The sequence below is a fragment of the Ranitomeya imitator genome, chromosome 1 (assembly GCF_032444005.1).
Source record: "Ranitomeya imitator isolate aRanImi1 chromosome 1, aRanImi1.pri, whole genome shotgun sequence".
NCBI lineage: Eukaryota > Metazoa > Chordata > Amphibia > Anura > Dendrobatidae > Ranitomeya > Ranitomeya imitator.
The window spans coordinates 581,295,705-581,306,171 of NC_091282.1; the positions used below are offsets into that span (position 1 = coordinate 581,295,705).

A 10,467-nucleotide genomic window follows, 5' to 3' on the forward strand; every position below is an offset into this window, starting at 1 on the left:
TAACTCTTGTGGTCCAATTTCTTCTGTTACCCTTAGGAAAATTAAAAAAAATAGGGGTGAAAAGATCATTTTTGTGGAAAAAATTATTTTTTTATTTTTACTGCTCAACGTTATAAACTTCTGTGAAGCACTTGGGGGTTCCAAGTGCTCACCACACATCTAGATAAGTTCCTTGGGGGGGGTCTAGTTTCCAAAATGGGGTCACTTCTGGAGGGTTTCCCCTGTTTAGGCACATCAGGGGCTCTCCAAACGCGACATGGCGTCCGATCTCAATTCTAGACAATTTTGAGTTGAAAAAGTCAAACGGTGCTCCTTCCCTTCCAAGCTCTGCCGTGCACCCAAACAGGGGTTTACCCTAACATATAGGGTATCAGCGTACTCAGAACAAATTGCACAATAACTTTTGGGATCCAATTTCTCCTACTACCCTTGGGAAAATAAATCAAAATTTGGATCTGAAGTAATTTTTTTGTGGAAAAAAAGTTAAATGTTCATTTTTTTTTTTAAACATTCCAAAAAATCCTGTGAAGCATCTGTAGGGTTAATAAACTTCTTGAATGTGGATTTGAGCACCTTGAGGGGTGCAGTTTTTAGTGTGGTGTCACATTTGAGTGTTTTCTATCATATAGACCCCCTCAAAGTCACTTCAAATGTGATGTGGGCCCTAAAAAAAAAAAAATGGTGTTATAAAAATGAGAAATCCCTGGTCAATTTTTAACCCTTATAACTTCCTAACAAAAATAAATAAATTGGTTCCAAAATTGTGCTGATGCAAAGTAGACATGTGGGAAACGTTACTTATTAACTATGTTGTGTGACATATCTCTGTGATTTAACCCCTTTCTGACACCTGACGTACTATCCCGTCGAGGTGGGGTGGGCCCGTATGCCCACCGACGGGATAGTACGTCATATGCGATCGGCCGCGCTCACGGGGAAAGCGCGGCCGGGTGTCAGCTGCCTATCACAGCTGACATCCGGCACTATGTGCCAGGAGCGGTCACGGACCACCCCCGGCACATTAACCCCCGGCACACCGCGATCAAACATGATTGCGATGTGCCAGCGGTATAAGGAAGCATCGCACAGTGAGGGGGCTCCCTGCGGGCTTCCCTGAGACCCCCGCAGCATCGCGATGTAAGGGAGGTGGCTTACCAAGTGCCTGCTCAGAGCAATGTCAGAATCACTGGGATCCATTGAAGCATTCCAGAGTTATAACCTCATAAAGGGACAGTGGTCACGCGCAAACCAACCCTTGGGGGTAAAGGGGTTAAGTACAGGAAAGCATTTTTTATCATCAGCAAGATCAATAAACAACAAATCCAACTCAAGTAGGGAAAATATGTAGTTACTACCTAAGCTATTCCACACTGAAGAGAAAATCGGCACTGTAACCTGAATGGTACTGCACACTGGAAAAAATTAAATCTGTGGTGACAATGTAGAGGGGGAAATCTGTGGAAAATCTGCAGCAAAATCCGCAGGACGATCAGTACGCCATCTGTCTAAGGCCGGCGTCACACATGGCGTAAGACAATACGGTCCGTATATTACGGCCGTAATATGCTGAAAAGTCCCCAAAAAAGTGGTCCGTAGCTCCTCCGTAGGCAGGGTGTGTCAGCGTATTTTGCGCATGGCATCCTCCGTATGTAATCCGTATGGCATCCGTACTGCGTGTTTTTCTCGCAGTCTTGCAAAAACAAACACACGGCTATACAAGGGATCAATGTGTTAAAATATATATATATGCAAAAATTGGAACAGCATCTAACAAAATACCTGATAGAGTGCAAAACTTTCCCAGTCAGTAGTCCAGTGACTCCAGATAATATGAAGAAAAAAGAAAAGCAGCACAAAAAGTAAGCACAAAAGCACAAAAAGGTTTGAGAAAGGATCTTGTATCCGAAACGTCGCCACGCCATCCAGGCAATAAAGTCCACATTTTTCACTGGCTTTACTACTCTGGCGGAGAAAATTGCGCGGGAGCCCACGCCAATTTTTTCCGCCATTTAACCCGTTAATTTAGTAGATAGAACGGCCAAATTTTGCACATACACACTAATTACATTAGTAGTGTGGAATATGCAAAAAAAAAAAAAGGAGATATGACATGGTTTACTGTATGTAAACCAGGTCTCATATCATGTCGGGTTTAGGAAGGAGAAAGCAAAAGCCGGCAATTGAATTACCGGCTTTAAAGCTATCTAGAGATCTATGAAGTAATAATATATATACATATATGTGTCTCACTGATAGATATATATATATATATATACACACCTATTCTATGTGTACACATTTATTCTACCTATTCTAATGTAAGCTGTCAGTGTGATTTTACTGTACACCGCACTGAATTACCGGCTTTTCTCTCTAACACCGCTGCGTATTTCTCGCAAGTCACACTGCTGGTCCGTGTGTAATCCGTATTTTTCTGGCTTCCATAGACTTTCATTGGCGTTTTTTTTGCGCAATACGGTGACAAAAGCAGCATGCTGCGATTTTCTACAGCCGTAGAAAGCCGTATAATATGGATCAGTAAAATACGGCAGATAGGAGCAGGGGCATGGAGAATAATTGTGCCGTTTGTTTGGCGAGTTTTACGGACGTATTTTCTGCACTCATAAGTCCGTAAAACTCGCAAGTGTGACGGCGGCCTAATACTGAGATGAAACCTATCCCTTATCTACAGAGGAAGCTGTAGTTCCCTCACTGAACTGTAGGTGTCTGGAGACTGAGGTTACTTATAGACTGTAGAGTCATGAGTAGTGTTGAGCGATACCGTCCGATACTTGAAAGTATCGGTATCGGATAGTATCGGCCGATACCCGAAAAGTATCGGATATCGCCGATACCGATATCCGATACCAATAAAAGTCAATGGGACACCAAGTATCGGAAGGTATCCTGATGGTTCCCAGGGTCTGAAGGAGAGGAAACTCTCCTTCAGGCCCTGGGTTCCATATTAATGTGTAAAATAAAGAATTAAAATAAAAAATATTGATATATTCACCTCTCCGGCGGCCCCTGGACATCAAGCTGGTAACCGGCATGCTTCTTTGTTTAAAATGAGCGCCTTTAGGACCTGAGGAATGACGTCGCGGCTTCTGATTGGTCACGTGGCGGTCACATGGGCGGCACGCGACCAATCAGAAGCCGCGACGTCATTCCTCAGGTCCTAAAGGCGCTCATTTTAAACAAAGAAGCCTGCCGGTTACCAGCGTGATGTCCAGGGGCCGCCGGAGAGGTGAATACATCAATATTTTTTATTTTAATTCTTTATTTTACACCTCACTATGGATCCGATACCGATACCCGATACCACAAAAGTATCGGATCTCGGTATCGGAATTCCGATACCGCAAGTATCGGCCGATACCCGATACTTGCGGTATCGGAATGCTCAACACTAGTCATGAGCGCTCGCTCTGTAGATGGACTCCGAAAAGGCTTATTTTAACCCCTTCCCGACCTGTGACACAGCGTATGCGTCATGAAAGTCGGTGCCAATCCGACCTGTGACGCATATGCTATGTCACAGAATGATCGCGTCCCTGCAGATCGGGTGAAAGGGTTAACTCCCATTTCACCCGATCTGCAGGGACAGGGGGAGTGGTAGTTTAGCCCAGGGGGGGTGGCTTCACCCCCCCCCCCGTGGCTACGATCGCTCTGATTGGCTGTTGAAAGTGAAACTGCCAATCAGAGCAATTTGTAATATTTCACCTAAAAAACTGGTGAAATATTACATTCCAGCCGATGCTGCAATATCATCGGCCATGGCTGGAAACACCACTGTGCCCCCACCCCACCGATCGCCCCCCCAGCCCCCCGATCTGTGGCCCGCTCCCCTCCATCTTGTGCTCCGCTCCCCCGTCCTCCTGTCCGCTTCCCCCGTGCTCCAATCCACCCCCCCCTGAACACCGATCCACCCCCCCTGCACACCGATCCACCCCCCCTGCACACCGATCCACCCCCCCTGCACACCGATCCACCCCCTCATGCTCCGACGCACCCTCCCCCGTGCTCCGACGCACCCTCCCCCGTGCTCCGACGCCCCCCCCCCGTGCCCTGATCTCCCCCCCTTATACTTACCTAGCCTCCCGGGGTCCGTCCATCTTCTTTCCTGGGCGCCGCCATGTTCCAAAATGGCGGGCGCATGCGCAGTGCGCCCGCCGAATCTGCCGGCTGGCAGATTCGTTCCAATGTGAATTTTGATCACTGCGATAAAACCTATCACAGTGATCAAAATAAAAAAAAAACAGTAAATGACCCCCCCCTTTGTCCCCCATAGATAGGGACAATAATAAAATAAAGATTTTTTTTTTTTCCACTAAGGTTGGAGTTAGGGTTAGGGGTAGGGTTAGGGTTAGGGTTAGGGTTAGGGGTAGGGTTAGGGGTAGGGTTAGGGGTAGGGTTAGGGGTAGGGTTAGGGGTAGGGTTAGGGGTAGGGTTAGGGGTAGGGTTAGGGGTAGGGTTAGGGGTAGGGTTAGGGGTAGGGTTAGGGGTAGGGTTAGGGGTAGGGTTAGGGGTAGGGTTTCGGTATGTGCACACGTATTCTGTTCCTCTGCGGATTTTTCCGCAGCGGATTTGATAAATCCACAGTGCTAAACCGCTGTGGATTTATTGCGGATTTACCGCGGTTTTTCTGCGCATTTCACTGCGGTTTTACAACTGCGATTTTCTATTGGAGCAGTTGTAAAACCGCTGTGGAATCCGCAGAAAGAAGTGACATGCTGCGGAATGTAAACCGCTGCGTTTCCGTGCAGTTTTTCTGCAGCATGTGTACAGCGATTTTTGTTTCCCATAGGTTTACATTGAAATGTAAACTCATGGGAAACTGCTGCGGATCCGCAGTGTTTTCCGCAGCGTGTGCACATACCTTTAGAAATAGGCTATGTGCACACGGTGCGGATTTGGCTGCGGATCCGCAGCAGTGTTCCATCAGGTTTACAGTACCATGTAAGCCTATGGAAAACCAAATCCGCTATGCCCATGGTGCGGAAAATACCGCGCGGAAACGCTGCGTTGTATTTTTCGCAGCATGTCAATTCTTTGTGCGGATTCCGCAGCGTTTTACACCTGTTCCTCAATAGGAATCTGCAGGTGAAATCCGCGGTAAATCCGCAGGTAAAACGCAGTGCCTTTTACCCGCGGATTTTTCAAAAATGGTGCGGAAAAATCTCACACGAATCCGCAACGTGGGCACATAGCCTTAGGGTTAGGGTTGGGTTGGAATTAGGGTTGTGGTTAGGGTTAGGGGTGTGTTGGGGTTAGGGCTGTGGTTAGGGTTACGGCTACAGTTGGGATAAGGGTTAGGGGTGTGTTGGCGTTAGAATTGAGGGGTTTCCACTGTTTAAGCACATCAGGGGGTCTCCAAACGCAACATGGCGCCACCATTGATTCCAGCCAATATTTTATTCAAAAAGTCAAATGGTGCTCTCTCCCTTCCGAGTCCCGACGTGTGCCCAAACAGTGGTTTACCCCCACATATGGGGTACCAGCATAGTCAGGACAAACTGTGCAACAATTACTGGGGTCCAATTTCTCCTGTTACCCTTGAGAAAATAAAAAATTGCTTGCTAAAACATCATTTTTGAGGAAAGAAAAATTATTTTTTATTTTCACGGCTCTGCGTTGTAAATGTCTGTGAAGCACTTGGGGGTTCAAAGTGCTCACCACATATCTAGATAAGTTCCTTGGGGGGTCTAGTTTACAAAATGGGGTCACTTGTGGGGGGTTTCTACTGTTTAGGCACACCAGGGGCTCTGCAAACGCAACGTGACGCCCACAGAGCATTCCATCAAAGTCTGCATTTCAAAAGTCACTACTTCCCTTCTGAGCCCCGACGTGTGCCCAAACAGTGGTTTACCCCCACATATGGGGTATCAGCGTACTCAGGAGAAACTGGACAACAACTTTTGGGGTCCAATTTCTTCTGTAACCCTTGGGAAAATAAAAAATTCTGGGCTAAAAAATTATTTTTGAGGAAAGAAAACGTATTTATTATTTTCACTGCTCTGTGTTATAAACTTCTGTGAAGCACTTGGGCGTTCAAAGTGCTCACCTCACATCTAGATAAGTTCCTTTCGGGGTCTAGTTTCCAAAATGGGGACACTTGTGGGGGGTTTCTACTGTTTAGCCACATCAGGGGCTCTGCAAACGCAACGTAACGCCCGCAGAGCATTCCATCAAAGTCTGCATTTCAAAAGTCACTACTTCCCTTCTGAGCCCCGACATGTGCCCAAACAGTGGTTTACCCCCACATATGGGGTATCAGCGTACTCAGGAGAAACTGTACAACAACTTTTGGGGTCCAATTTCTCCTATTACCCTTGGCAAAATAGGAAATTCCAGGCTAAAAGATCATTTTAGAGAAAATAAAATTTTTACTTTATTTTCATGGCTCTGCGTTATAAACTTCTGTGAAGCACTTGGGGGTTCAAAGTCCTCACCACACATCTAGATTAGTTCCTTTGGGGGTCTAGTTTCCAAAATGGGGTCATATGTGGGGGATCTCCAATGTTTAGGCACACAGGGGCTCTCCAAACGTGACATGGTGTCGGCTAGTGATTGGAGCTAATTTTCCATTTAAAAAGCCAGTTGGCGTGCCTTCCCTTCCGAGCCCTGCCGTGCGCCCAAACAGTGGTTTACCCCCACATATGGGGTATCAGCGTACTCAGGACAAACTGGACAACAACATTTGTGGTCCAATTTCTCCTATTACCCTTGGCAAAATAGGAAATTCCAGGCTAAAAATCATTTTTGAGGAAAGAAAAATTAATTTTTATTTTCATGGCTCTGCGTTATAAACTTCTGTGAAGCACCTGGGGGTTTAAAGTGCTCAATATGCATCTAGATAAGTTCCTTGGGGGGTCTAGTTTCCAAAATGTGGTCACTTGTGGGGAGCTCCAATGTTTAGGCACACGGGCTCTCCAAACGCGACATGGTGTCCGCTAACAATTGGAGCTAATTTTCCATTCAAAAAGTCAAATGGCGCGCCTTCCCTTCCGAGCCCTGCCGTGTGCCCAAACAGTGGTTTACCCCCACATATGAGGTATCGGCGTACTCGGGAGAAATTGACCAACAAATTTTAGGATCTATTTTATCCTGTTGCCCATGTGAAAATGAAAAAATTGAGGCTAAAAGAATTTTTTTGTGAAAAAAAAGTACTTTTTCATTTTTACGGATCAATTTGTGAAGCACCTGGGGGTTCAAAGTTCTCACTATGCATCTAGATAAGTTCCTTGGGGCGTCTAGTTTCCAAAATGGGGTCACTTGTGGGGGAGCTCCAATTTTTAGGCACACGGGGGCTCTCCAAACGTGACATGGTGTCCGCTAAAGAGTGGAGCCAATTTTTCATTCAAAAAGTCAAATGGCGCTCCTTCCCTTCCAAGCCCTGCCGTGCGCCCAAACAGTGGTTTACCCCCACATATGAGGTATCCGCGTACTCAGGACAAATTGGACAACAACTTTCGTGGTTCAGTTTCTCCTTTTACCATTGGGAAAATAAAAAAATTGTTGCTAAAAGATAATTTTTGTGACTAAAAAGTTAAATGTTCATTTTTTCCTTCCATGTTGCTTCTGCTGCTGTGAAGCACCTGAAGGGTTAATAAACTTCTTGAATGTGCTTTTGAGCACCTTGAGGGGTGCATTTTTTAGAATGGTGTCACTTTTGGGTATTTTCAGCCATATAGACCCCTCAAACTGACTTCAAATGTGAGGTGGTCCCTAAAAAAAATGGTTTTGTAAACTTCGTTGTATAAATTAGAAATCGCTGGTCAAATTTTAACTCTTATAACTTCCTAGCAAAAAAAAATGTTGTTTCCAAAATTGTGCTGATGTAAAGTAGACATGTGGGAAATGTTATTTATTAACTATTTTGTGTCAAATAACTCTCAGGTTTAACAGAATAAAAATTAAAAATGTGAAAATTTCGAAATTTTCAAAATTTTCGCCAAATTTCCGTTTTTATCACAAATAAACGCAGAATTTATTGACCTAAATTTACCACTAACATGAAGACCAATATGTCACGAAAAAACAATCTCAGAACCGCTAGGATCCGTTGAAGCGTTCCTGAGTTATTACCTCATAAAGGGACACTGGTCAGAATTGCAAAAAACGGCAAGGTCTTTAAGGTCAAAATAGGCTGGGTCATGAAGGGGTTAAAGGGACTCTGTCACCTGAATTTGGCGGGACTGGTTTTGGGTCATATGGGCGGAGTTTTCGGGTGTTTGATTCACCCTTTCCTTACCCGCTGGCTGCATGCTGGCTGCAATATTGGATTGAAGTTCATTCTCTGTCCTCCATAGTACACGCCTGCGCAAAGCAATCTTGCCTTGTGGAGGCGTGTACTATGGAGGACAGAGAATGAACTTCAATCCAATATTGCAGCCAGCATGCAGCCAGCGGGTAAGCAAAGGGTGAATCAAACACCCGAAAACTCCGCCCATATGACCCAAAACCAGTCCCGCCAAATTCAGGTGACAGGTTCCCTTTAATAGTAGGCAAAAAGATTTAAAATAAATAAATAAAGACACCATAATTATTTTCAAAGTAACCATGCCAACTCAAGTCTAAGATCTATTTAACCACATAATTGGAGACATGTATCGTTTTTGCACTTCTGTGCTTTCTTCCTCCTTTTCCTAAAGCATATATCTTGTATTTTCCCACCCATATTGCCATACTTGGCCTTGGTTTTTCCAGGACAAATTGTACAATTGATGAATTACACTCATCACATAATGTACTGGAAAACAAGAACATTTTTCTACATGAAGTGGCAATAGAATTCCGCCATTGTTCGAGTTTCGTTTCCATGGCATTTGTGCGGCAAAATAATTATGCAAACTGCTTCTTTTTTCGGAAACCCATAACATTTTTATGTTGATGGAGCTGTGTGGAGTCAGGTCTTTGAGGGTATGTGCCCACAATCAGTAAACGCTGCGGGTTGGATGCAGCGTACTTGTGCAGTGTCCCACTTGCAGATTCCAGATGTGACAACATAGTGGATGGCATTTCTAGAAATCCCATCTCCACTATGTGTCCAGAGATGCCTGCGGGTCGACCGCGGAGCCGGACATGTGGCACATCTCTCCAGACAGCAGTATGTCTATTTCTCTTGTGGAGATGCAAGTCTCCACAACAGAAATTTGACACTGTGATTCCGCACGGTTCAGTGACCACATGCAGATTCACCTGCACGCAACAGCTGGCAGCGCTTTGAATGCAGTGGACATGTGCTGCCAGTTCCTGATCGTCTGCACCTACCCCGAGTTGTGGGGAGTCTTAGTAACTGCATCCTCTGGCAGAATATTTATTGGGTTCCGTTAGACGGACTATGTTACACCGCGGCATAACGTGGTGGTAATGTAGTCGGTTAACGCCGCCATTGACTCCAATGTCGGATGCATCGCTAGTGCATGCCCACAATGGGCGTGCGCTAAGGATGTGCCGTCATTGAGTGACGGACCCGAGACGCGGGCTGCAGTGTTTCCGGGTCCGTCACCACTAGCGCAGATAGAGCTAGCAGATGCTCTATCTGCGCTAGCGCGATGTATCGTCGGCCCTTGCGTTAGCAGCCCGTTAGCGTATGTGCTGAACGGGCTGCTGCTAACGCAGTGTGAACCTGGCCTTATTGTTATATATTGCTTGGAGATGCAAACAACTCCATATTGGGTTTTTAGCCCCGACAGCAGCAGCCAGGGGCTCACTCACCTCCAAGATCTTGACAAATCTGGGGAACACAGGGTTCCTGGACACCGGGATCACAGGGACATTGGGAAACACGTCAGGCACCAGGAGGGGAGTAAGAGCCGTCACCACGGGGGCTCCATAGGCGGCCTCCTCAGCCCCGCCATCTTCTCCACTGCTGCCCCCATCGTCCCCAGAGAACGCGCCGCTGCCACGATCCCCATAGCTGTGTACTGCTCGGCAAAGGACAGCCTGGAGCCCAGGAGCAGAGCCCGCACTGATGGCAGTCCCGGACCATGTGTAAGATCTGGGGACGCGGGGCAGCCTCCCGGCCGTGCACACTCTCCGCTGGGCTGCCCGGCCAGCACCGAGCCCCAGGCGCCGGCTACTAGCCCACAAGAGCATGTACTGGGTCATGCTTCTCTACTGTCCAGCTGGCGAGCGGCACGCTGCTTCCGACGACGCGCACTGATGACGTGCCAGCTCTCTACCAATACAAGTCTTCTGGAGAAGTCTCTGGAGGCCATTTTGGATACTGGTGAATGGATGTTGATCTGCTGAGGAGGCTGAAGTTGGTTTCTTATTCGTTCAGTTTCAATAGTTTTTTCTGTTTTTTAAAGGTTTAACAACAACAAAAATAAGCATCACAATAATAAAACACAATGCAGCAAAGTGCCGTGACGTGAATACACTTAAAAAAGATAGAAAACAATAACACTGGCACAAAAATGGGCATCAAAGTGGGCACCAAAGAGCGTTGAAGAAAGGGTT

General features: G+C 46.3%; 1 protein-coding gene across 8 annotated transcripts in view; it reads right to left on the reverse strand.

The window, feature by feature from the left end:
• LONP1 (lon peptidase 1, mitochondrial) overlaps positions 1–10,178 on the reverse strand; it is a 480,916-nt gene extending 470,738 nt beyond the window's left edge. For 4 of the 8 annotated variants that reach the window (XM_069767865.1, XM_069767864.1, XM_069767866.1 and 1 more), the window contains exon 1: positions 9,721–10,178. In XM_069767865.1, the coding sequence (XP_069623966.1) occupies positions 9,721–10,113 (393 nt within the window). In that variant the 5' untranslated portion in view covers positions 10,114–10,178. The remainder of the gene's footprint in view (positions 1–9,720) is intronic. The other 4 variants (XM_069767869.1, XM_069767870.1, XM_069767867.1 and 1 more) reach the window with 2 other exon arrangements.
• Positions 10,179–10,467: the final 289 nt, after the last annotated feature.